This window comes from Perissodus microlepis, chromosome 23, assembly GCF_051167445.1.
Source record: "Perissodus microlepis isolate ML-2025 ecotype Zambia chromosome 23, ASM5116744v1, whole genome shotgun sequence".
NCBI lineage: Eukaryota > Metazoa > Chordata > Actinopteri > Cichliformes > Cichlidae > Perissodus > Perissodus microlepis.
Window position 1 is genome coordinate 30,049,733 of NC_140482.1, and position 27,990 is coordinate 30,077,722.

At 42.5% G+C, this 27,990-nt stretch overlaps 1 protein-coding gene across 1 annotated transcript; it reads left to right on the forward strand.

Moving 5' to 3' along the window:
- On the forward strand, positions 1 to 27,979 carry myo7ba (myosin VIIBa). The gene is made up of 47 exons (XM_084922371.1): positions 1 to 18; positions 115 to 216; positions 340 to 492; positions 950 to 1,134; positions 3,140 to 3,261; positions 3,332 to 3,474; positions 3,566 to 3,679; positions 3,952 to 4,105; positions 4,191 to 4,267; positions 4,345 to 4,464; positions 6,984 to 7,123; positions 7,215 to 7,425; positions 7,505 to 7,640; positions 7,724 to 7,896; positions 7,984 to 8,127; positions 8,238 to 8,396; positions 8,554 to 8,646; positions 9,161 to 9,255; positions 9,355 to 9,439; positions 9,528 to 9,746; positions 10,217 to 10,423; positions 10,507 to 10,716; positions 10,809 to 10,973; positions 11,515 to 11,814; positions 11,894 to 12,054; positions 12,136 to 12,262; positions 12,337 to 12,456; positions 14,320 to 14,493; positions 15,365 to 15,592; positions 15,689 to 15,856; positions 15,954 to 16,071; positions 16,440 to 16,566; positions 16,974 to 17,140; positions 17,228 to 17,409; positions 17,695 to 17,816; positions 17,911 to 18,065; positions 19,173 to 19,326; positions 21,395 to 21,550; positions 23,808 to 23,913; positions 24,011 to 24,124; positions 24,223 to 24,307; positions 24,401 to 24,501; positions 24,721 to 24,906; positions 26,564 to 26,680; positions 26,887 to 26,970; positions 27,075 to 27,194; positions 27,278 to 27,979. The coding sequence occupies exons 1-47, from the start codon at positions 1 to 3 to the stop codon at positions 27,371 to 27,373; spliced, it is 6,693 nt and encodes a 2,230-aa protein (XP_084778497.1). The 3' UTR covers positions 27,374 to 27,979.
- The last annotated feature ends 11 nt before the right edge of the window (positions 27,980 to 27,990 follow it).

Genomic DNA, 27,990 nt, shown 5'->3' on the forward strand with positions numbered 1-27,990 from the left:
ATGCTGCACCTGAGCAAGGTAGGAATGAGTTCTCTGTTTCTATAATTAAGATTCATGATCCTAAATCATTACAAGGCCTTTTTATTCATTATAACTCTTAATTCACCCAAACAGGGAGATTTTGTATGGGTGGACACGGGCACCGGGGTGCCGATTGGGGCGGAGGTTAATGTCACAGACACCGGGCAGATTCAGCTGCTCGATGACGAAGGAAAGGTACAAAAACCCGACCGATACTCTGCGCTCCTGCCAGATTCTTTACATTAATGTGAAATCTGCCTTTAAAAGAGCTGTATTTGCCTTCTGTATAATTTGAGATCTTTAATAACAAACGCACAGGAACACAAGCTCAAGAAGTTAAATGAGAAAAGCATCCGGCCCATGCATCCGACCTCTGTGAAGGGCGTAGACGATATGATCAGGCTGGGTGACCTGAACGAGGCCGGACTGCTCAGGAACCTCCTGGTACGACACAAGGAAGGAATCATCTATGTAAGTTTATGTTCCCTGGATTCACTGCAAAGCCGCCTAGTTTTATGACATCCATAACCATCCATGGAAATGCTTACTCGATGCGAACAGCTTTCAGGCTCAGACTTTGCCCTGTAGTTTATCACTGTGTTGTTTGTCTCCATAGAGACCAATGAGCCTCTGTTTAAAGAGAGTAACCCAGTGTTTATGAGTCACAACACCAAAACTCAACGGAGCGTGTGTTTAATTATGAATTGGACCTTTTTTGTGGTGTAAAAACACTGCTGTGAAAGGCTGGGGGCAAATTATACTGAGTGTAATATCCTCTATCTTATACTTCTCAGTTATTTTATCGAGCAATCATTCAGCATTTATCTCTGCTTTTGTTTTACTGTGACTAATCTGTGAGAGTTATGTATCACATGCTGAGTTTCCACCATGATAACGACGTGTTTACTCGCTGCTCTCTGTTTTAAAGACATACACGGGCTCCATTCTGGTCGCAGTGAACCCTTACCAGCTGCTGCCCATCTACACTATTGAGCATGTGCGCATGTACACAGACCGGCGGCTGGGTGAACTGCCGCCTCATGTCTTCTCCATCGCAGACAGCTGCTTTTTCAACATGCGCCGCAACCGAAAGAACCAGTGCTGTGTCATCAGGTTGGGTTTTTATGTCAGTTTTACCACTCATACAGTCACAGATGCAGTTCAGACTCTTGGTTTTTCAATTTTAAGCTGCATCTATATGAATTATAATGAATAAATGTAGAGACTAGGAAAAAATGATACAGCAGCAGCAAAGGAAAAAAGCATGAGAACTTTAATATGTTTATTCTTTATCAAAGCATTTGATTGGAATTTTATTATTAGATTGTGATCATACATAGATACATACACTTCACATAAAAAGATTGTTTAAACATATAAAACTGGTTTATACTATGTGTACATCTAGATTTAAATTATATTACGTTTTGATGTATGTTATTTAAGACTATTTGGCTTAAGTGAAATCATCCCAAATACACTGTAGAAATTTCTTAATAGGAACAAGGAATATAAAATTATAGGGAAACAGGGAAAAAACAGAGACTACACTTTTAAATGTCTCAGTAAGCCTGCAGTCTGAGAGCACCGTTCTCTGTTGGGGTGATGGTACTCTGGGGTCTATAAGATATGATGGGGTGTTTATATGTCAGGAGAATGGTTTAAATTTAGTTCTTTAGTTTTTCCATCAATGCCCTCTGATATTCTTCTATGAAAGTTTGGTAGAATACCTGTTTAAGTACCTTAAACCCTTCCCCCCCAAATTCCTCTAATTTCAGAAGATGACCAAATATATGGATGTGGTCACCAGTAGGTCCACCACATTTTCTCCTTTGATCATTGAAACATCTCAGCATTTAAATTCCGCCCATTTATTGGAGTTATGAAATGTTGCCCCAGCACATATTTCTGTGTTTATCTGTGTGTTGTTGACATTAATACCTCTAAGTATTTGATAAAGGCGCTAAAGGTGAAAAGGTTTGTGTCACATATTCAGATTATTTAAGACTGCAATCTTTATGGAGGTGGTGCATCCATGAGCTAGCTGGGCTAAATTCTGACAATTTCTTTAGTGAGAATCTGTTTGAGATGGTATAAAATCCTTTAAAAATCATGTTAGTGCTGAAATTTTAAGTACTCCAAATATTATATACATTTATTACATCTTATTGCACATCATTCTTTTTTCTTTTTTTTTTTACTGTCAAGTCTGTTTTAAAAGATAACAAATGATTGCTGGACTGCGTAAAATGATTAATTGGAGCTTTTGTTTATGGGAAAAAGAGAGAGCTATCTTTACAGGAGCGCCTAAGTGCCCAATAAGTAATAAATGTGAAGTATTAACAAGGTAACACCATTATCACCACTAAGGTTAAAGGTAAGGTAAAAATATTCACTAATATTTGGACATAACCTATAATTTGCGTTCTTTCAGGCAGTTACCTTGTTACAGTTAATAGAAACTACAATGCAGAAACAGTTAAAAATTTGTCCTCAGTCTCTCCAGACTTTACATTTGTCACCTAATTGAATATTAATTAGTGAACATACTGGGTGCCTTTTGTTACCTTTATACTCAGCCGACTGTTCATGATCCTTGTCTAATTCATCTAACAAGAAAATATTTCCTGATGTTGGAAGCTTTAGGAATTCAAAAAAATGAAGCACTATATGTAAAGAAAAAAGACACTGGTGCGTTAATACATCATATACATAAGACTAAAACAGCAAAAAAGGGCCCAGTTTCTATTATTATAATGGAAATAACCAAAACCAGCATTCGGTTTTGGAGTTTCTCTAAAGTTTCAGTTCAGAAATCTTTGTTATTCAGTCTGGGTGACTAAATGAAAAAGATCCTTTAAGTACGCTCTAACAGGAAAGACCAGGACTCATTAAGTGTCCTGGTCTTTCTGGAGATGAAATGCGCTTCCTTATTAGAATGCCTTGTTATTTTATTCCTGAGTTTGCTGCTTGGGTAATAGAGAAGATCTGAACTGATCCAAGCAGAACTGCTTTATCAATGTATTGAAGTTTAATTTTGAGCCAAATCCTTTTGAGATTTTTATGAAAATATTCAGGAAATCCATCACATCTACACCCCCCTCGTGTCTTTTATCAGCGGAGAGTCGGGAGCTGGGAAAACCGAGAGCACCAAGCTGATGCTGCAGTTTCTGGCTGCAGTGAGCGGTCAGCGCTCCTGGATTGAGCAGCAGGTCCTAGAAGCAAATCCCATCTTAGAGGGTACACTGTCTTATCCAGCACCTTTTTGTCATTTGACTTGCCTTTTATTAACTGTAGCTTATCCTCTCAGCCTTCGGTAACGCCAAAACCATTCGAAATGACAACTCCAGTCGATTTGGGAAGTACATCGACATCAACTTCACCAAGGGTGGGGCTATTGAAGGTGCCCGCATTGAGCAGTACCTGCTGGAGAAGTCCAGGGTGTGTCGTCAGGTGGGAATATCAGTCTGCTGAACTTTTCGGAAACAGCATTGTGTTAAAGCCAAACTTTCCTGTAGTAAAGAACACATGCATCAATGTGCAGGCACCAGACGAAAGAAACTACCACATCTTTTACTACATGCTGATGGGCATGTCGGCAGAAAAGAAGAAGATTCTTTCCCTTGGAAACGCCGCTGAGTACAAGTATCTGACCATGGTACTGTGATGTTTAGATTAAAGATTGGATTTATTTATGTTTTCTGAAAATATATGGAGCAGGTGGGAAAAATCAACCAAATTAATTTAGAATTTTACCAAATTAAAAATCTTTATAGTCATGGTTTCTGTAACCATAATATCAGTATATCAGTTTCATGGGATTTGTCATAGTTTCAATAGCAAAACTGAACAGAAACAATTACTGGTGCCCTGGATGTTTGATCTGATAACTCACTGCTTATTCAGTTTTAACTCATGTGACCACACCAGGGTAACTGCACCAGCTGTGAGGGCCGTGACGACGTGAAGGAGTACGCTCACTTCCAGTCAGCTCTGAAGATTCTCACATTCACAGAAAATGACTTGTGGGAAATTTCCAAACTGCTCGCAGCCATTCTTCACCTGGGCAATGTGGACTTTGAGGGTAAAGCAGCGATTAAAAATGAAGATTATTTTGAAACAGGTGCAATCATTCAAGTAACTGACATTCATTTCCTGTGGAATTCCAGCCACCATCGTAGATAATCTGGAAGCCTGCAACGTCCACACGTCGACCAATTTCAAAATGGCGAGCGAGCTCTTGGAGGCATGTGCAGTTTTGTCTGAAGATACAGCTAGAGTTAAGAGATCATCTTGTCTGATTGTGCTACCTTGTTGCCTCAGGTGGATCCCAAAGCACTGGGGAAAGGTCTGACTCAGCGCTCCTTCCAGACTGCCAGAGAACACGTGACCAAATCTCTGACCTCTGCTCAAGCCATGGACGGCAGGGACGCATTTGTCAAAGTAAAATGAATGTGTGACACTGCAGCTCATTTTAGCAGTCAGGAAGATAGGCCTAGATGGTTTAAAGTAGTTAATCAGATACTACTTTCCTGTGTAGATTGTAATTTTATCCATCCACCAGTCCATTTTCTTCTGCTTATCTGGGCCAGGTCGCGGGGGCACCTTAAGCTGAGAATCCCAGACCTCGCTCTCCCTATCCACTGAGAGATATAATCTCTCCAGCATGTCCGGGATCTGACCTGGGGCCTCCTCCCGATGGGACATGCCTGAAACACCTCACCTAGGAGGTGCCTACGAGGCATCCTTGTGAGATGCCTGAACCACCTCAATTGGCTCATTTTGATGTGAAGGAGCAACCACTTTTTAATCTGTGATCTCATTCTTTCAGTCACTAACCAAAGCTTGTGACCATAGGTGAGGGTAGGGACGTAGATCGACCGGTAAATCGAGAGCTTCACTTTTACACTCAGCTCTTTCTTCACCAAGACAGACCAGTACAGTGGCAGCATCACTGCAGCTGCAGCACCAATCAGTCCAGCGATTTCCCACTCCTCTTTCCCATCACTCGTGAACAAGAGCTTAAGATACTTAAACTCCTCCAATTGGGACAGTAACTCGTCCCTGACCCAGAGTTGGTACTCTACCCTTTTCCAAGGTGAGGACCATGGCCTCAGACTCAGAGATTCTCATTCCCTCTGCTTCACACTCGGCTGTGAACTGCTCCAGCATGAGCTGGAGGCCACCACCTGAAAAGCCAACAGAATCAGTGACAAAGGGCACCCACCGGGACTGAGTCCGACTTATTGCCGATGATGTGGACCAAGCTCTTGTAATGGTTGTATAAGGATAGAATAGCTTGTTGCAACTGGCCAGGCACCCCATACTGCTGAAGCGTCAGCTTTCCGCTTGGCCTGTCAGTACGTATCGCTGCCTCCAAAGTCCCACAGGCTAACAAAGCCTGATGGAACTCCTTCTTCTTCAGCCTGATGGTTCCCTTCACCTCCAGTGTCCAAAATCTGGTTCGGGGGTTACCACCACCACAAGCTCCAACCACCTTGTGGCCAGAGCTCAGTGCCAGCAGCTTCAGCAATGAAGGTGCTGAATATACTCTATTCTGTCCCCAGTTTCCCTTGAAATGCTGTTGAAGCTCTGCCAGAGGAGGGAGTTGAAGATTTTGCAGACCAGGACCTCTGCCAGGCATTCCAAGCACACCCTCACTATACATTTAGGTGAGCCAGGTCTGTCCAGCATTATCCCCCACCACCTGACCCAACTCACCACCAGGTAGTGATCAGTTGACAGCTCAGCCCCTCTCTTCACCCAACTGTTCAGAAAATATGGTCGCAGAGCTGATGATACAATTACAAAATCGATCATCGACCTGTGGCCTAAGGTGTCCTGGTGCCACATGCACTTATGGACGCCCTTATGTTTGAACATTGTGTTGTTATACATAAGAAATCCAGTAAAATAACACTGCTTTCATTCAGATCTGGCAGGCCGTTCCTCCCAGTTACACTCATCCAGGTCTCACCACCATTGCCCACATAAGCACTGAAGTTTCCTAGTAAGTCCACAGAGTCCCCAGGTAGAGCACTCTCAAGCACACCACCCAGCAACTCCAAGAAGGCCAGGGACTCTGAACTGTCATTTGGCGAATAAGCCCAGACGATGAGCTAAAGGTGCAGGGAATAAACCATCTTGTCCACCAGGAAAACTCTAAAGTACAGGCAGCAAGCTGAGGGGATACTAAAATACCCACCCCAGCCCGACACCTCTCACCACAGAAATTCCATTCTGAGACAGAGTCCAGCCCCTGTCCAGGAGACTGACCATATCTAGTTGGTGCCTCTCAACTTCACGCACTAGCTCAGGCTCCTTTCCCGCCAGAGAGGTGATGTTCCATGTCCCAGTCACTAATCTCTGTAGCCAAGATTGATCGGCCAGGGTCTCTGCCCTTGGCCACCGCCCAGCACACATTGCACCAACCCCTATGGTGCCACCTGCGGGTGGTGGGCCTACAGGAGGGTGAGGCCATGTCCCTTTTCTGGGCTGTGCTTGGCTAGGCACCATGGGCGAAGGCCTGTCCACCAGGCGCTGACCCTGCGGCACCCTCCCCAGGCCTGGCTCCTGGGCGGAGACTCAGTAACCCTATGCTGGGGAGGTTGAACTGGTCTCTAGATTTTTCACTGACAGGGATCTTTTGAACCACTCTTTGTCTGGTCCCTCACAAAGGATAAATTTGCCATTGGGATCCCTGGGACACACAAACCCCTCCACCTCAATTAGATTTGGGAGTTTCTCTAAAGTGTAATTTTAATGCAAACCACAACTATTTTAAGCTACAAAATGGAGAATTTGTCAGTTAAAAGAAGAGTAAATTCAGACAGGTACACTTATTACAGATTAGCCATCAGCATACTGATAGGTTAATTTAGTCATCATCAGTAGCAACTGGTCACAGATCAGTTTCCACGTTAAAAAAAGCTTTATTGCTGGTGTCTGTGTATTTGCTCCAGGGTATATACGGAAGACTTTTCATTTGGATTGTGGAGAAAATCAACAGTGCCATTTACAAGCCGCCTGATGAGGAGAACGAGGCCAAACAATCCATCGGCCTTCTGGACATCTTTGGTTTTGAGAACTTTAGTAAAAACAGGTTGGTGTCCTCCGTTCTCAGGCCAGGCCTGTGTGGGTACGCTTACTAAGCTCTTACTAAGCCTCTGTCTTTGTTTCTTCTTTTTCTGCAGCTTTGAGCAGCTGTGCATCAACTTCGCCAATGAGCAGCTGCAGCAGTTCTTCGTCAAGCACGTCTTCAAGCTTGAGCAGGAAGAGTACGCCCGTGAAAACATTGTTTGGAAGCACATTGACTATCAAGATAACCAGCGAACCCTGGACGTACTGGCCAGCAAATCCATGAACTTGCTGTCGCTTATTGACGAGGAGAGCAATTTCCCCAAGGTCTTTGTCCTCGTCGTACTTTAAATTCTCTAACGGACCAAAGCAAGGAAGGGTTTTAAAAGTGTAATTTAATTTTCAGGCCACAGATGCCACCCTGCTCCAAAAGATGAACCAGTATCACGAGAAAGGTGGCATCTATCTTCCCCCAAAGAACAACTATGAAACACAGTTTGGAATCGAGCATTTTGCTGGAAAGGTCTTCTATGACTCACAAGGTACACTTAAGTCATTTAAAGCCAACCTGTTGGTCTTTTGGTAATTTTCCTCTGATGTTCTCAATGTTTTGTTTTTGTTTAAGGTTTTCTTGAAAAAAACCGTGACACTCTGAGCTCAGACCTCATTAAGATGTTGGAAAAGTCCACCAACAAACTCCTGAAACAGGTGTTTCGTAATGACCTCAAATCCACCTCCGGTAGCATCAAGATTGCCAACGCCAAAATGACCATAACATCAGCCAAGGGAAACACCAGGGTTAGTGCAGCCTTTTATCATTTGACCATTCACATCACCATCACTGTATAGAATTATTTACACATATTTGCACTTTATTTGTATTAGCAACAAGTACCAGATGGCAAGAAGCGTGTGCCAACACTGTGCGGTCAGTTCCGCCAGTCCCTGGATTCCCTGATGAAAACGTTGACTGCATGCCAGCCATATTTCATCCGCTGCATCAAACCCAATGACTTCAAGAAGCCCATGGTGAGGAGACAGTCTTGGTCCTCTCAAACAGAATAAAACATGCTTGAAAACTGAAAAAAAGAAGAAGAAATTGCTTCAAATAAATCTCATTTAGTACCTCTTTGTCTCAGCTGTTTGACAGAGAGCTGTGCATGCGGCAGCTCCGTTACTCCGGTATGATGGAGACCATCAGGATCCGGAAAGCTGGGTATCCTGTACGCTACACATTTGATGAGTTTCTAACTCGATATCGTGTCCTCCTGAGGACTTCCATCTGTGATCCAAAAACCGTGAGTTGTTTTTGACAAAATCTGTGTTTTGATCAGCAAAATTCTTTCTATGACCAACTCATATGTAAGCATAAATCCAAATGAAAGTCTTCCATATAATGTTATTAACGTTGTTGTCTTTTTTTTTAAAAAAAAACAAAAACTGCTGGTTTAACAGGAAAGCGAAGAGAAATGCTGTGAAAGTATTTGTGAAAACGTGCTTACCGGAGAAGGTGACTGGAAGACTGGAAAGACAAAGATATTCCTAAAGGTTTGGAAGCTTATAAGAACAATCTTAGCTGAATGTATATGGTTTGAAATACTGAAATATGTGTGCACTAAGCAGTCATAGACTTCCAAAAACCTAACATGCCCTTCAAGGTCATCTCATAGTGCACCTCTGCGTCACTCCTGTTGGTCTGTATTTATCCCTACATACACAGTTGCCTACACATTTTTCTTAAACATACGGCAATCTGAAAACATGCACTGCTGATAGGAAGCGGCCTTTACAGAGAAGGGCCTGTTCTTATCAACTGTGCCGCAGAAATTCAGTACAGATGAGGAGAACCAGAATCTACTGGAGCACTCTGCTTTGCAGTTAGTTAGGTTGGTTAGGAAGGGGAGCAATCAAAGGCTGGAAATCCGCAGAAGCAATTGCCAACATAGAAATACATAAGTACATAAAATAATCTCACTACTGTCTGAACGTCAGCAGTCAAGAACCAGCAAAAGAAATGAAAAGGAAAGGAAATAAAATGGTAATTTCTGCTGTTTTCTTTCAGGACCATCATGACACAATGCTTGAAGTAGAGCGAATAAAACAACTAAATGTGAAAGCCCTTTTGATCCAGAAAGTCCTGAGAGGCTACAAATACAGGTAGGAGGATTAGATCTGCATTACGCTTTATTTATTTATTTATTTAGTATTCTTACATGTGAATTACTGCTTCAAATTTGGAATTCTTTCCATCTAAAGGAAAGAATTCCTGAGGAAAAGGTCAGCCGCGATCGTGATTCAGAAATACTGGCGAGGACACAAAGGCAGGAAGCTGTACAAAGTGGTAAGTCGCTTTTTCAAAACTCAGCATTGACTAGAGTGAAAATGGAGGCGTCGCTTGCTTTAAACCTTCACTCATTTTCCGATTCCAGGTGCAGCTGGGCTTTGCAAGGCTGCAGGCACAGGTTCGCTCTCGCCAGCTCCACTTCCAATATAAAAAGAGAAGGCAGGCGACCCTCGTGCTACAGACCCATGTTCGAGGACACCTGGCCAGGAAGGAATGGAAGCGCAAGAGGAAGGCTGTAATCCTGCTGCAGGCACACACCAGGGGCATACTGGCGAGAAAAGCTCTCGAAAAGATGAAGAGAGACGTAAGTACCACCACCGATGTTTGATCCTAATCCACCAGTTTCATCTTATTTCCACTGTACTGCTATCTGTCAGTTATTTTAGTTTTATTTCACATTTATTTTATAATGTTAGAGCATCATTTCAAGTATTTATTCCTTGCTTTAGTTTACTCCATCCATAAGAGCATTTATCTTTATGGCTTTGTGAAGTTTGGTAATTTGTCTGTTGTTGTCACCAGCGAGGAGTGGCCACATACCCTGCTTTATCATCTGTTTACTCAATGTGAGGGTGGAATTTACACAATGCACATCAAGCTGTAGTAGAGAACAATTTAAACTGATGACTGAGACCAAAATTTGAGTTGATCTGTGACCTCAGTGTTTACGGATGAGCAGTTGATTCATTTCCTGATAGGCTTCTATGTAGTCTGACTTATTTTTGCAACAAGGTTAGTTGCCCCCTGCTTAGAGCACTGCTTTTGCTCTTTCAGATGTACCTCTCTGCTAAAGAGAAAGAAGAGGAACAGCGGCTCATTCTGGAGAAACAGAGGCGCTTGGAGGAGGTGTTGAGACAGAAGAGAGAGATGGAGGCCAAGCGGCAGTCCGACCAGGAGATGGTGGATGACATGTTTGACTTCCTTACTTTAATGCCCAACACTGTAGGAGGGCAGGAGGGGCAGGCACCCATGGGATATGAGGTTTGGAACCAGATGTTTTGGCAGGTGTTGAATGATTTTTAGATATAAGCCGATGAGTCACACGTGCTTGTATGTGTTTGCAGAATTTTGGTGGGAAACGGATAATTGAAGAGATAGACATTGACGAAATCCAGATGGAGGAGGATCTTCCCAACGAAGACTATGATGACCTGGATGAGTACTCCTTCGCCAAGTTTGCCTCCATGTACTTCCAGGGTGCAGCCACCCACACCCATATCCGACAGAGGCTTCATCAGCCCCTGCTCTACCATGAGGATGAAGATGATGTTCTGGTGCTTCTCTCAGTTCACCACACATCATAATTCCACATGTTTCTGTCTGTTTTTAATAAAGTTTAATCATGTCTCTTTTGTGCTTTCACCAGGCTTCGCTCACAGTGTGGTGGATCATCCTGAGGTTTATGGGAGACCTCCCTGAGCCAAAGAAACGGGCCCAGGTTAGGGTACCCTCCTCACAGGATCGCTTTATGCCACAGGAGCTGATGTCCAGAAAGGACAGACGTCTCAGCAACATGGTGGGCCTGGATCAGGTAGGAATCAAAACCTTAAAAAACTGAATGTCTTTAAGTTTTCTCCATCTTAATCCTGGCAAAACGGAGGTTCTCGTTTTCAGTCTGCGGTCAGTCATTCCCAGCAACATCAAATTATCTGCTAAGAGTCTTGCTGTTATTTTGACTGAGAACTGAATTCAGAGTCTTACATCTAAAAGCTCATTCAGTCTTTTCTCTTTTATTAAAAAAACAAAAAAGTAAAACCTTCGTTGACACATAATAGTACAGAATGACTAGACAGCACTTTTCTCCCATCTCAATTCTTGTAACTTTCTCTTTACATAAACTTTCACATAAAAACTGCTACTGATACCTTATAACTGCAGCCGGCCTCTCTGATCACTGCAAGGTAAGACCATCAAACCAACTGGACTAAGAAACTGTTGCACAAGACGCAGTCCAAAATGGCACTAGAGGATGATCTTGCAGGAGAGACTTGACAAATTTAATCAGTGTTCATTTTGATAATCATGGGCCAGTTTCCAGAGATGTTTGACCATTTACTTTTTCATTTTTTTAGAGGGTGCTGAGGAATAGAAAAGAAACACAAGCTTCTACGGTCCCTGAGCCACCAGGACAAAACAAAAGGGGCTCCATCTTTATAGACATCCTGACAAGAACCAGGAAAGCTTCTGCTGTGCCCAACCAGACACCTCAAAACCAGAAGGTGTACACTGTACCGGATGCAAGCACTCGAGGACGAAAGGGCTCCACATTCACTGACCTACTGTCCAAAAACAGAAAAGTATCAAATGTTCAAGAAAATGGAATCCCTAAATCTGGTTTAAACTTCAGAAAAACCTCAATCATCATGGAGGAGGTGAGGCAGAAGCCAGAATATTTTGTTGCCGTTCACTTTTTAACCAAGCTAATGGACATTTTACATTTTTCTCCAACAGTCAGATGATCAGACGGAAGTTTCCAAGCCTGCCACTCTGCAGACTGTGCAGGAGGATCCCGAAGTCTTGACTGGAGAGTCGGACACACTGGACAGACCCCTGACTTCTCTGGAAAAGCTCCACTACATCGTTGGATACGCCATCGTCAGGCCTGACCTCAGGTTACAGAAGTTTGAAATCGCATAGCTCCGCTGTTGATATCTCTTTCTGAGCTTCTGCTAATACACAGTTTTCTGCCACAGAGATGAGATTTACTGTCAGATCTGCAAACAGCTTCATGACAACAACAATCGTACGGGCTTCTTCCGTGGCTGGATCCTGCTGTCGCTTTGTTTGGGCGTTTTTCCTCCCAGTGAGCGATTTATAAAGGTGAGTACAGCAGCCGTAACAGCTGTGCGCATTTCAATGCTGTGATGTTTTACCTTTTACTCTTGTCTTCGCAGTACCTCCAAAGTTTCATCCGCTTGGCTCCGAGCGGCTACTCGTCCTACTGTGCTGACAGGCTGCGGCGCACCGTGATGAACGGCACACGAGAGGAGCCTCCCTCCTATCTGGAGCTGCAGGTGCTGAGATTTATACAGCTTCATATGAAAAATGCAACATTTTCAAAATTCCTTCAATCTATGCTCAGTAACTCTAAATAAATAAATCTACGCCTTAGCCTGATGGGTGCCTTCCCAGAAAAATAATGCACAGCACCTCTCCAAAGGTTGATTCTGTTCATCTGGACGTAGCGTTTTGTGGGAGAAACGTTTCGTCACTCATCCAAGTGACTTCTTCAGTCTCAGCTGACTGCAGGTTTCCCCAATCTTATAAACAGCACATTTGCATAATGACTGAAACCAGCCCACTGAAGGAACAATGGGCTGTCAGGTCAGTTCCTTAATCTTAATTATGCAAATTCTCATGACCATTGATCAACAACCACTGACCAAAACCCACTGATCAATGGCCATGAGTACCATTCACAGAGAGTTGGGGAATGGCTGCAATCACAGCATTGTAAGATGGTGACAGATGTACCCTTAGGGCCCCTCCTTGATTCAGAGATGGTCCACCCCAAGGATCGGGTCCCCCGACACAAACAGAGTAACATAGTGTACGCTGTTAAGTGCCAGGAGGATTGCCAGGATTTATACATCGGGGAAACCAAACAACCTCTGGCGAAGCGGATGGCGCAACACAGAAGAGCCACCTCGTCAGGCCAGGACTCTGCAGTCTATTTACACCTACAGGCCAGTGGACACTCTTTCAATGATGAGGATGTGCACATCCTGGACAGGGAGGAACGCTGGTTTGAGCGCGGAGTCAAGGAGGCCATTTACATGAAAAGGGAAAGACCATCTCTGAATCGAGGAGGGGGCCTAAGGGTACATCTTTCACCATCTTACAATGCTGTGATTGCAGCCATTCCCCAACTCTCTGTGAATGGTACTCATGGCCATTGATCAGTGGTCTTTGATCAGTGGGTTTTGGTCAGTGGTTGTTGATCAATGGTTATGAGAATTTGCATAATTAAGATTAAGGAACTGACCTGACAGCCCATTGTTCCTTCAGTGGGCTGGTTTCATTCATTATGCAAATGTACTGTTTATAAGATTGTGGAAACCTGCAGGCAGCTGAGACTGAAGAAGTCACTCGGATGAGTGATGAAACGTTTCTCCCACAAAACGCTACGTCCAGATGAACAGAGTTAACTTTTGGAGATTTACTTACCTGGATGATTGAGAATGCATCAAAATGCACAGCACCATGTCTGGAGAAAACCAATCACAACACATCAGCACCACCACGTCACACTAGCTGCCAGCACGGTGGAGGATGGCTGATGGTTTGGGCTCATTTTGCAGTCACTCAGTTGATTGTGAACTCCTCTTTAGGCCAAAGTACTCTAAAGTCAAATGTGAGGCCATCTGTCTAACAGCTAACGGGCTAAAATTACTCCACAACCACGTGGAAGACACACAGAAAACATCATGTTAGAGGGCTGCACTTTTTCAGAGAACTGCATATGACTGCAGACTTCTGTGAAAACTTTAAAACTGAAAACTCTGTCATTATCATTATAAAAGAAAAGAAATTCTGTGCTGAAATTTGATGAGATGGTGAAATGCTACATTAGCAGCTGACACTAGCTATACAAACATCCTGTAACATGCTCACATCTTTTTAAAAGAATTTCAAAAAATGCTGCCAGGAGACGTCACAGTCCACATTTACAAAGTGTTGGTTTGGTCTCAGTTGGAATTATGCGGCATCTGAAATCTCATTGAAAAATTAAACCGCACATGTTTCTAGATATATTCCTTTAGAGTTGAAAAAATGTTTTTGTGTAAGTTGAGTAAGCTACTACCTTAAAGTGCAGAAAATATGCACAAACTGTGATTTCCACTTAACTAACATGTTTATTTCCTGCACCGTGACAGGCCACCAAGACAAAAAAGCCCATAGTTGTGACTGTGATGCTTATGGACAACCGCTCCATTAACCTCCCCGTCGACTCAGCATCTACGTCTAAAGAGATCTGCCAGCTTATCTCCAACAAAATCAACCTCAAAGACAGCTTCGGCTTTTCCATCTACGTCGCCTTGTATGCAAAGGTACGTGTTTACAGACGGATCCAAATTCTTTCATCTGAAATGGGAAGCTGATATGCGGAAAGCATCCTGTGGCAATCAGAGCGTCCAGAATAGACATCTATCAGCCGCTCATCTCAATTTGTTATAAACAGCTCATAAATATACACCCTATGAGCTGTGAAGATGCAGGGCCCAAAAGTGTTAGTGAGTGAGGATTTTTTTCACTTTGCAGTGCAAAAACGCTCATTACCAGAAATAACTTGTTGACAGAGCCGAACGCTCAGACCTAAGCCTTTGATTTCCGTGGCAGAAAGGAACGAGAAGAAGCAAAAGAAAAGCAGAAAAATGTAAATAAAGCCAGTTAAAATTTGTTGTTTTGGTTTTTTTTACACGAAAGGAATATCTGAAACCTTCCTCGTTTTCCACTCAGTCAAACTTGAGTTACGGTGTGACTTAAACAGCTTTTTATTGATTTATATTATTCCTGTTTGTAAATACTCTGAATTGGGGAACAGTCTTATCTACCTTCCTTTCATAAACAATGCTCCAGAGCATGCTCTGGTAAAGGAGGTAATAAAAGAAGCATCTTTCTTTAGATTTGGAGAATTCAACCAAGCTCTGATTATTTCCGTATTGTGCAAACACTAATGCGAGCAGGAAGTCACAAAAATACAAGCACGTGCAAAAAAAAAGAGGCTCTAAGGGAAAGAAGCACAGAGGTGACCCAGAATACACAGTAAAAACAAAAAATCATGATGGGATGCTTGCAGTGTAGTTATTTTCAAGCGATGGTCATACTGGTTACATGCCTCCCTGATAATTGTACGAGTTGAATATGAATACAAGTATGTCAATAAATGGATAGATATTAATCACGTAAGCTGTGTTGAAGGTGTGGGCTCTGGGCAGCGGCCGGGAGCACGTGATGGACGCCATCTCCCGGTGTGAGCAGGACACAAAGAGGAGGGGAGGCCAGGAGCAGCACGCCCCCTGGCGTCTCATCTTCCGTAAAGAGATCTTCACCCCCTGGCATAACTGCAGTGACGACAAGCTCAGCACAGACCTCATCTACAAGCAGATCATCCATGGCTTGAAGTCTGGAGAGTACCCGTGTCAAAAGGTGCGCTCCTATTGCTTGTATTGTAACCAAGGATTCAACTAAGCATTCCTGCCGTACACCTCTAACATGAGTTTTTCCCACATTTCCCTTCCCCAGGAGGACGACTATGTTGACCTCGCTGCAAAACATTTGTACATCCAACACGGATCAGACAGCCGCCCAGAAAACGTGAAGGATGTTGTGCAGGACTGCATCAGTAACTCTCTGCTGGAGACCAAGACAGAGAGTAACTGGGTGCAGATGGTCAGCACTGCCCATGCTCAGGTCAGTCACGTCCTGGATCACATGCTGTAACATATAGAGGGTTAAAAAAATGTTGTGGGTAGAATCATTTCTTTTTGTCTTTGTAATCCGGTCACAGGGCTCGTATGTGAGTTCCAAACAAAAGACGGATTCGCTGAAGGCGGAGATAGTCGATTACGCTCGACAGAAGTGGCCCATCTTCTTCTCCAGGTTCTTTGAGGTTGCCAAACTTTCAGGTAGGCGTCTTTGTTCCTTGTACATAAAAGTGTAAACCTTTAAGTTAAAATCAAACCGTAAAAAAGAACTGTTGCTTGAGGCTGGGGGGGTAGTTTTTTTATGCTCTGTTTGAGGCTCAACCCTCACAAGTGTTCAGATTGTCAGCAGCAAATTGTCAAATTTGTGAGCGAGCAACAATCAGCTTTTCTGCTTTAAAATGGCACCAAACTGACTCATTGTTGCAGTTCTCTTATTGTCATTAAACTTGGCCACTACTGCTGCTTTTCACTGATATATTTCATACTTTCTGCATTATTTTAATATCTTAAACAGCTTAGATTAAACTCTCAGGAACAGGAAATGATCAGTTTCTCCATGATGTTCCCAGGCCCTCCACTGCCAAAGAGCAAGTTTATCGTGGCCATAAACTGGACTGGAATCACATTCCTGGATGAGCGAGAGAAGAGGCTGGCAGAACTCTCCTTCCCAGAAGTAATGGCTGTCAACGCCGTGAGGTAAACCTGTTTAGGCTTTGTTCAGGAGAATCCAAGAGGGAAACAAGATTACCTGAAGGTATACTCTTGTTAACACGGATGTGCTATCTGTGAAATTCTGGCTCCCAAAAACTATGAACAAGATAAAAGATAAACAAGACTTGTTTTTGTTCTTCTGTCCTCCTTAAAGGACAAATCTTTAATAAAAACATTTGACCTATTTTAAAGTCTTTTTAGCTTTAAATCACAGTCTTGAATATTTATTATAAGGCAAGAAAATTTTGTCTTTTTGCAACTGTAATCGTGAAGGAAATATTGGATATTTTCAGAAAATTGTTCCATAAACTATTTGTTTTTTTTAATAACTTGTTGAATTTGCTAAAAGAGGAATGCTTTAATCGTGTTTTTGGCTCGGTGGTGGTTCTCAGGAATGTTAAAAAATCTGGCCAGACCGTGTCTCTGATGACGCTGAAAGGAGACTTCACCCTGAGCGGCTCCTCAGCAGCGGACATGGCCGAGCTGATTACCATGTTTGTCAGTGGGCTGACGGAGCGTTCGCAGTACGCCGTGGCCCTGAAAGAAGTCGAGAAGCAAGGTCAGTGCCCCACTTCCTCTTCCTTTGAAGTCATTTCTCCTGATTATTAACTGACTGACTTCTCAGTTGTTTTTCAATCCTCTCCAGAAGACGCCACGTTCCTCAGCTTCAAGAAAGGAGAGCTCATCATGCTCATTAAAGACAATGATTTCTCTCAGGACCACGGCTGGGTTAAGGGCCAAAACGATCGCACGAAACAAACCGGGGCCGTCCCCATCGATGCCATCACAATCCTGCCAACGCTCAGCAAACCCACCAACGAGGTCATGGTACGGAGCAGCCAATCAAATCAGAATAAACGTGAATCAACGTACAATTGACCAAATTTTGGAAAAGAAAAAAAAGCCTGAGAAATTAGTAATATGAAACATTTTTATGATATCACAACACACATGAAGACATATCTATCTATATATATATATATATAACTTTTCATTTTTTTCACTTTCATTACTGTCTTGCTGTCAGTTCAGCACCTGCCTCCATTTTTTTCAGTTATAGACCTTTTCGCTAGCTTGAAGGCTAAATGCAGTGGGTGTTTCCTTTTTTTTCAGAACCTCATCAACCTCTCACCAAACCAGAGGAAGGACATCATACAGGCCACCATGAAAGAAACAGGCACAGTGGGGAGAATTGCTCCTTACTCACTGAAAGATTTCTCTGTCGAGTATTTCAGGTATCTGTAAATTTCGTCCATTCTTCTGCTGGTTTTTTTCACCAGCAGATCAGTGAAACAGTACTGACAGCACCACTCCTTGTCCTCTTTCCAGGCAGCCCATTAAGGATGTGAACCGTCAGGTAATCTCTAGGAATGCTGCACCCGAAAGGTTGTGGGTCCACTCCAGAGAGCCAATAAGACAGCCACTACTCAAGAAGCTTGGAGGCCACCCAGAGTTCACCCACAAAGCCTGTCTAGCTTTTACTGATATCCTTTGGATACTAGAAGATGAAATAATACAAATTTTTTTCACCAATTTTTTTTTACATGGTAAACCATTAACAAAGAAGCTGGGCAAAGCCTCTGGGTCTAAAAAGTGGCTGCATTCTTTGCAATCCAGCAGGGGGCAACAAGTCTAATTGTGCAGAGCTCTATGAGCACATGACCTTACTTTATACGTGACTTATGACCCCAGCAAACACTTTCCTTATGAGTTTATGGTCTCTATCAGTAGATTTAAGTCTTATTTTATAGAACATGATTCTAATTTAAATTAGTTTAAAGTGTGTTGTGTTTTAGGGCATGTCAAGTCATTAACAGCATAAGGTTTCTCAGTCACAGGCGAGGCCTAGCACACAGCGATCAGCATCAACACACCAGTCAATCAAAGTGGGCACACCCCTAACTCTAGTGTCCAGGTGGAGTTATAAAGTTTTGTTATGAAGGGTGAAACTATCCATAGAGTCTGAAACAGCAGCAGGCTGTAACATGTTCATTTCTGCTGTAAAGTGGACATTTTAACACAGCGGTCTGTGGGGACTGCGACTCGCCAGCCTCACGAAACGGCAGTTTTTTTGGCACTTCCTCTTTGGCTTCATTTTTCCGTTTCACAGGTTGCCGCTTGATGACGACGATGCTACTAAAAGGCAGACACACAAGGTGGTGCTAACCTAATAGACCAATTGCAATCATCTTCTGCTGTTCAGCTGCTATTTTCACAGTGGCATCTGGCCCTGCATTCAGTCACATAAAGCCTGCAGTGAACCTTAGTGGACAGATATTAGCTAAACACCTCAACATGAAACAAAATGAAGTCATAAAATTTACCTGCTTCTTTCTCTGGACATATTCATATTTCTTCTAACTCTTTTTGTTTATTTTAAGCCCAGAACCTAGTAAGCAAGGAAAGTTGGAAACCAGAGTAGTAATAAGTAGTACACAGAAGAAGAACTGAAACCACGAGACAGCTGCAAGGTCTTGAAATATAAGAGGGGGGAAAACAGATACTGACTAATGGGATGTTACAGATAGGTATTTCTGTAACCTCAGCTGTTCAAAATCCACCATTGTTAGCCATCCTTGACTGCTGTGTACCAATCCTGAAGTACATGGGTGATTACCCCACCAAGCAGCAGCAGAATCCCCTCGAACTCACTGACCAAATCTTCGGCCCCGCCACTAAACACGATGCTCTGAGGGATGAGATTTACTGCCAGATCATGAAGCAGATGACCAACAATAACAACGGGTAAACGTGTTATTTCCTGTGTACATGCATCCAAAAATTTGTAAGACGCAATGCATGCAGAAACTCACCTGACATATAATCACACAGTCACAGTTGCAAGAATAAACTGAGAGTAGTTTCTGTCCACAGCCTGCCTGTCTGCTCTGCACGCTCCGGTTATTAAGTTCTCTCTCAGTCTTCTTGGTCTGTTAGTCATGGATCATTGCAAAACAGTGAGAAGTGGAAAATTTAAACAGTATATAAGCCTATAATGTTAAAAAGTACATGTACACATTTCCACACAACTTTCCATGATGTTGCATAAGATGCTCATGGCAGGACAAACTGTTCAAAATATCACAAGAGCACATACAGGGAGTGCAGAATTATTAGGCAAGTTGTGTTTTTTAGGAATAATTTTATTATTGAACAACAACCATGTTCTCAATGAACCCAAAAAACTCATTAATATCAAAGCTGAATGTTTTTGGAAGTAGTTTGTAGTTTGTTTTTAGTTTTAGCTATTTTAGGGGGATATCTGTGTGTGCAGGTGACTATTACTGTGCATAATTATTAGGCAACTTAACAAAAAACAAATATATACCCATTTCAATTATTTATTTTTACCAGTGAAACCAATATAACATCTCCACATTCACAAATATACATTTCTGACATTCAAAAACAAAACAAAAACAAATCAGCGACCAATATAGCCACCTTTCTTTGCAAGGACACTCAAAAGCCTGCCATCCATGGATTCTGTCAGTGTTTTGATCTGTTCACCATCAACATTGCGTGCAGCAGCAACCACAGCCTCCCAGACACTGTTCAGAGAGGTGTACTGTTTTCCCTCCTTGTAAATCTCACATTTGATGATGGACCACAGGTTCTCAATGGGGTTCAGATCAGGTGAACAAGGTGGCCATGTCATTAGTTTTTCTTCTTTTATACCCTTTCTTGCCAGCCACGCTGTGGAGTACTTGGACGCGTGTGATGGAGCATTGTCCTGCATGAAAATCATGTTTTTCTTGAAGGATGCAGACTTCTTCCTGTACCACTGCTTGAAGAAGGTGTCTTCCAGAAACTGGCAGTAGGACTGGGAGTTGAGCTTGACTCCATCCTCAACCCCAAAAGGCCCCACAAGCTCATCTTTGATGATACCAGCCCAAACCAGTACTCCACCTCCACCTTGCTGCCGTCTGAGTCGGACTGGAGCTCTCTGCCCTTTACCAATCCAGCCACGGGCCCATCCATCTGGCCCATCAAGACTCACTCTCATTTCATCAGTCCATAAAACCTTAGAAAAATCAGTCTTGAGATATTTCTTGGCCCAGTCTTGACGTTTCAGCTTGTGTGTCTTGTTCAGTGGTGGTCGTCTTTCAGCCTGTCTTACCTTGGCCATGTCTCTGAGTATTGCACACCTTGTGCTTTTGGGCACTCCAGTGATGTTGCAGCTCTGAAATATGGCCAAACTGGTGGCAAGTGGCATCTTGGCAGCTGCACGCTTGACTTTTCTCAGTTCATGGGCAGTTATTTTGCACCTTGGTTTTTCCACACGCTTCTTGCGACCCTGTTGACTATTTTGAATGAAACGCTTGATTGTTCGATGATCACGCTTCAGAAGCTTTGCAATTTTGAGACTGCTGCATCCCTCTGCAAGATATCTCACTATTTTTGACTTTTCTGAGCCTGTCAAGTCCTTCTTTTGACCCATTTTGCCAAAGGAAAGGAAGTTGCCTAATAATTATGCACACCTGATATAGGGTGTTGATGTCATTAGACCACACCCCTTCTCATTACAGAGATGCACATCACCTAATATGCTTAATTGGTAGTAGGCTTTCGAGCCTATACAGCTTGGAGTAAGACAACATGCATGAAGAGGATGATGTGGACAAAATACTCATTTGCCTAATAATTCTGCACTCCCTGTATAAATAAATGTAATATACATGTGCCTTCTCAGACACTTAAAGGGTAAAATATTGGAGGTTTTGAAGGTAGCCCTTCTTTGTTTCAGTGCAGGAGTGACCAGGATACAAATTGATTCTATTTTCTTTATTATTTTTTTCTATTCTTCACCCAGGTTCAGCATGGAGCATGGCTGGCAGCTGATGTGGCTCTGCTGCGGCCTGTTTCCTCCCAGTCAGCCTCTTCTGAAACATGCTCAGCGATTTCTGGAGTCGCGACGCAGAGAGCCACTTGCCTCTGACTGTTTGCAGCGCATGCAGAGCTCTCTGAGGTTTGTACCGCACGCTGGCCTGTATTATGTATCACACATAAACATAGAGACACTTTTGAGTGTGCAACAGGAAGAATGCGTCGATAGAGTCTGCTTCTCGTTTAAAGTTGGTTTAAAGAGTAAAAAAGGACTGAAAGTTGCATCACCCTCCCTCAGGTGTGAAAAGGAAATGTCAAATAATTTAACTTCTTTTTATAGATTCACTGAGATCAAGTTGTGCAGAACCTGCTTGCGGTGATGAACACAGTCCTTTTTGTACAAATGTGTTGCATCATTTTCGCAGTGAAAGGACCACATTCAGAATTTGCATGACCTCAGTTATAAATATATCTGATTTGCATCCAGGCTTTCCTCCATAATGCTAACAGGCTTGCAGAGACTCATTTGTTATTAAAGCTTTTATTAGTAATCAGAAAATACAGAAAGAAAACATTTATCATTCAAACACAAGCATACTGGTCACAACAAAGGGGGGAATAATTCCACTTTTTCTTAGGACAAAAGAAAAAAGTGAAGTTAAAAGACAACCATGATGGTTTACATGATTTCCTGTCTTATGTCTCATTTTGCTGTGGTGGACATTCATGTTAAACTTTTTCACATAATGTGGTATGTACAAGGAAGCAAGGGGACTGCTAAATGCTCAGTTTCACATAGTTTTTTTCTACGATGTTACTGAAATCTCAGGCATTTGGAAAACCTGCCCACACAGTGAATCGGAAGAACTGTGGCGTAAAGGAAATAAAAGTCATGTAAAGCTACTCTAGTAGAATCCAAAAATGAAAATATGGAGTTGTGAATTTGAATAATCATGCCCATACTGGGCTCCCTTTAGTCACCTATTCCAACAAAGCAGAGATACTAGATCAGAAATGTGGAGAAATGCAAAGTGTTGCAGCCAGTACTTTGTTTACATCATTTGAATGTTAGACGTAGGTCTGTTAAGTGTGGTCAATGTGACTTCGAGGCAATGCTGATGAATATCAACAAGCTCGATGAAGTGTTTGTCTCCTTGTTCTGTGACCTTCCCAACAAGCATGTGTCAAACTTTATTAGGTTAGGTGTGGTCTAAGTGAACGTCTATATGTATAAATGGTTAGGTCAGAAAAAGCATTAAAAGGAGGAGCTGCTCTGGAGGTGGGTTACAAAAAGGATTGCAAAAGGAGAAGTAACTGTAGACAGGCTAAAGGAGTTTAAATAGCATGTCCTGAATGCATTAGCTGAACAGCTAATGTGAGGTGGTAAAGAGATCAACTGACTGGAATTATGGGGTACACTTGAGTCTGTGGCCTCCTTAAAATATATGTTCATATCTCTAAATTACTCATATTCTCATATACTCACACTCATATTCCAAGAAGTCCAAGACCACATGGTTTTTGGTACTGGAGTAACTCATGCATTACATTTTTGGCTCATTAATTATATACACCAATCAGGCATAAACGAATACCACAGATTATCTCCTCATCGTGGCACCTGTTACTGTGTGGGATATATCACGGAGGAAGTAAACATTTTGTCCTCAAAGTAGATGTAGAAGCAGGAAAAATGGGCAGGCATGAGGATCAGAACATTTTGGGGGTGTTCCCAGTCTGCAGTGGTCAGTATCTGTAAAAGTGTCCAAGTCCAAGGAAGGAGCAGTGGTGAACCAGCGACAAGGTCATGGCTGGCCGAGGCTCACTGATGCATGAGACTGAAGGCTGGCTCATCCATCCATCCTTCCAGCCTCTTCCACTTGGCCTATCCCAGCTTGTAGCCACTGTAGCTCAAATTGCCAAAAAAAGTTGGCAATTTGGTTCTGATAGAAAAACGTAAGAATACACAGTACATCACAGTTTGTTGCATATGGGGCCGCCACAGACCAGTCAGGGTAGCCATGGTGACTCCTCTCCACCGCCGAAAGCAACAAAAATGGGCACATGAGCATCTGAACTTAACCACAGAGCAATGGGCAATAGAGACCACACCTCAGAGCTCACAGGACTTGAAGGATCTATTGCTAACGTCTTGGTGCAGATACCACAGCAGGCCTTCAGGGGTTTAGTGGAGTCCATGCCTCAATGCATCAGGGCTGTTTTGGCAGCAAAATGGGGACCAACAGACTATTAGGCAGGTGGTATATTTAGCATTTAACCTAAATTGAGGTGGTACTAAGAAGAAAAGTCAGCGGCTTTAGAAACACTGAACCTTTGGACTTATCTGTTAGGAAAAAGAACAAAAAGGCAGGTACCTAATAATTGTTGTTCTGCTCTAGGATGGAGCCCAGGAAGCTCCCACCTCACCATGTGGAGTTAGATGCCATCCAACAAAACAGCACCCAGATCCGCCACAAAATCCACTTCCCTAATGACACAGATGAGGTAAAAACACCAACTCTTTTAATGAAACCAGAAAAGGCCATTTCTGGGTGGAGATTGCATTTTGCTGTTATCTGAGATTAATCTCATCCTTCTCCAGATATTTGAAGTGGCCACCAACACCAGGATCAAGGATCTCATTCTGAATATTTCCAGGAAGCTCGAACTGTCTTCAGCAGATGGCTTCAGCATTTTTGTCAAAACAAATGACAAGGTTCATTCAGTATTTTTATACATTTATACAATAGACGGTCTGGCATCTTTGATGAACTAAAACCAGCCTGTTGTTGTGTTTTTTTAATTCTGTTTCAGTTTCTCAGTTTGAATGAGACGGACTACTTCTTTGACAGTCTGAGGCAAATCACTGACTGGTCAAAGAGTGTGAAAAGGATTGATGGTAATAAATCATCTTCTGATTAGAATGACGGCGGGACTTTAAATGGTCTGCTGTATACCTGTACAAACCCCTGTGCTCATGTGTGTTCCGCAGGTGGGCTGGTCAACTATACTGTGTTCTTCATGAGGAAGTTGTGGTTCAACGTGATCCCTGGCAGAGACACAAAAGCAGATCTTATCTTCCATTTCCCTCAGGTACATTTGAATGATGTCTCATTTTCCAATTTTCCAGCTGATATGAAGCGAGATGTTTCCATTAACACAATTCCTCCTCACACAAAGATGGAGTTGGCGATTAAAATCTAGTAACAGTTGCCTGCAACTGAAAAACGTTTTGAATACTCGGTTAAAAAGTGAAACTTTGGCCAAGACCTGTTAAAAAATAAGTTAACGAAATGTCTTTCTAATTTCCAGGAGTTACCCAAATACCTAAGAGGCTATCATGTGTGCACCAAAGAGGAAATGCTCAAAATTGCGGCTCTGCTCTTCTGCATAAAGGTCAACAATGATAAGAACCAGTTAGTCATGATTCCCAAGTTGCTGAAGGAGCTGGTGCCCACTGACCAGCTGAAGGCCATGTCTGAAAATGAGTGGAAGAAGGTAGGACGGCTTGCTTCTATCTCACCCTATCACAGGGCATCCTTCTCTGTCTTACTAACCCTCTGCATTTCCTCTTTTACTACATCCACAATAAATCTCTGTTGTCTTCCTTTTTAACTCCTGCCAGCCAGCGTCATCTTAAACGTTCTCTTCAGTTCAATGAAATTTTATTTTTACAGCGCCAAATCGCAACAAAAGTAGCCTCAAGGCGCTTTATATTGTAAGGTAGGCCACAATAATACATACAGAGAAAAACCCAACAATCATATGACCCCCTGTGAGCAAGTACTCTGGTGACAGTGGGAAGGAAAAACTCCCTTTTAACTGGAAGAAACCTCCAGCAGAACCAGGCTCAGGGAGGGGCGGGGCCATCTGCCATGGCTGGTTGCGGTGAGAGAAGGAAAACAGGACAAAAGACATGTTATCTTTGTCCAGTATATCCACTATTCCTTTTTTGCATATGTCCAAACCATTTTTTTTTTACAAAGCTGTGTTCAGTGAAACTGAACACACCCAGGTCTTATTTATGCCATACCTGCTGAATCAACTAGTCACTTAAATAGATCCTGTGCAACAAACTGAAGCAGGCTAAAAGATCTTAGAACTTACAACTTTTATTGTCAATGTACAGTTGCTTGCACAATAAAATTTGGAAGCAAGACACACAGGGGGAAAAAAAGCAACATAACATCTCAAACATAAGACATAAGATCTCAAAAAGCAGCACAACGTGGATCCATAAATTCTGTCACAATCCAACGAAACAGCTGAGAAACAAAGTCGCTGACATCTATCAGTCTGGAAAGGGTTACAAAGCTGAGGCTTTGGGGCTCCAGTGAAACACGATGACAGCCGTTATCCGCACATGGAGAAAACCTGAAACAGGAATGACCAGTCTACCAAAAGTACTCCAAGAGTGCATTGACAACTCATTCAACAGGCCACAAAAGACCCCAGAGCAACATCCAAAGAACTGCAGGCCTCATTTGCCTCGGTTAACGTCAGAGTTCATGACTACACCATATGAAAGAGACTGAGTTCCAAGACCAAAACCACTGCTGAGCAAAAGGAACACAAAGGCTCGTCTGAGTTTTGCCAGAAAACATCTTGATGATCCCTGAGAGTTTTGGGAAAATACTCTGTGGTGTAGCGTGGTAGTGTGACGGTCTGGGGCTGGGACCTGGAAGACTTGCCGTGATAAACAGATCCATGAATTCTGCCGTCTACCGAAAAATCCTGAAGAAGAATGTCCGGCCATCTGTTCGTGACTCAAACTGAAGCACACTTGTGTTCTGCAGCAGGACAATGATCCAAAACACACCAGCAAGTCCACTCTGAGTGTCTTAAGAAAAAACAAAGGTGGTTCATGCTTGCAAACCCTCCAATGTGGCTGAATTACAACAATTCTGCAAAGATGAGTGAACCAAAAGACTCACTGCCAGTTATCGCAAACTCTTCGTTGCAGTTGTTGCTGCTAAGGGTGGCTCGACCACTTATTAGGTTTAGGGTTCGCTTTTACAAACAGGGTCATGTAGGTTTGGATTTTTCCCCTCTTAATCATCAGTGTTAATGCTAGAAAATCATTAACCTCATTAGAGGCAGTGGTCACTTGAAGGTGTTGTTTCACTCTGTGATACATCTGTACTTTCATTTTCAGAACATTACCGCCTCATTTAACAAACAAACTGGAATGACAGCTGATGAAGCTAAGGTGGCGTTCCTGAAGGCGGTTCACCGTTGGCCGACGTTTGGCTGTGCTTTCTTTGATGTGAAGGTGAGGCCTCCAGCGAGTGCAGCTCACACGATGGTTATCTTGGTATCAGCTATCAGATTGGCTGCGTGGGCAGCGTGTTTATGTGATCGCTATTGATATCTGTCACTATTTGTTCAGCCTCTGGTCTTTAGCACTCTTTCCGCAAATAGTGCAACATGACTCTAGCTTGACAGTTTCCTCATTTGCTTATCTTTCTTTCTTTTCAGCAAACATCAGAGCAAAAATTTCCAGATATTGTGCGAATTGCCATCAGCAAGCAAGGACTCACAATCATTCATCCAAAAACCAAGGTTAAAGAAAGTCTAAAACTCTATGGAGCAATAGAAATTTCAGTGCCCTTCTCTCATATCAATATTTTATTCATGTTTTTATTCATGTTTTTTTTTCTTTGAAGGAAACTCTGGCAACTCACCCATTCAACCGCATTGCTAACTGGTCCAGTGGAAGCACCTACTTTCACATGACTATTGGTAATTTAGTCAACGGCAGCAAGTTCCTGTGTGAAACGTCACTGGTAAGACGTGAGACACTCTGTAAGATTTGTTTTATATTTCGTCTACATTTGATTTTCTTTACATCACTCTCTTCTGTTAAAAGGGCTACAAGATGGATGATCTTATAAGCTCCTACGTCAACATGTACCTCAGTGACAGGAAGACTGTGCAAACCAGGAACCGCCGCTTTGACATCTAAACTCTGTGGCATGACAGCTCGCTGAAAGCATGCTGTGTGTCTGTAGCTGCAGACTGAAACTTGTACTCACACTAGTTCTCTGTTTTTGGATTAGCAATCAACTTTTTTGTGCTTTCCTTAAAAAAAACATTGAATTATTACATGAAACGAAGTAGTTGCAGATTTCTCAGTTTTTATTTAAAGTCATGTATGCTCTGGTCTGTGTATGAGTAACAAAATCAGAAGTTATTGGTCTCTTTGGTGTTTTTAATGATGGACACAAAACCAAAACTGTCTCAAGTTAAATAATTCTAGCGTGTTATTATGAATAAATAAATCCAATTTGAATGAGTCTGAGTCAAAGTTAAAGACCTAGGTCTAATAAGATTTGTTCTTGAACTTCGTGTAAATGTCAGTTTCATTACATTTGTGGATTTTTTTTTTTTTTTTTTAGCTCAAAATATTTGACCTGTTTCTGCTCACCAAAATGTCACAGATGTCATTTATGTGCACAGGACGCATCGTTTTGCACGTGTACTCAATTTTGTAGATTAAAAAAAAGTTGAATTCCAGACAATTATTAGACATTAATTTACCTGATGTAAAAACATTAAAGATTTTCTTGGAAGCAAAGTTCT

Bases quoted from the DNA above. Each gene is read 5' to 3' on its own strand.
- myo7ba (XM_084922371.1), top strand. The intron at 14,494-15,364 runs GTACGTGTTTAC...GCTGTGTTGAAG, and splicing joins ACGTCGCCTTGTATGCAAAG to GTGTGGGCTCTGGGCAGCGG. The intron at 17,410-17,694 runs GTACGGAGCAGC...CTTTTTTTTCAG, and splicing joins AACCCACCAACGAGGTCATG to AACCTCATCAACCTCTCACC.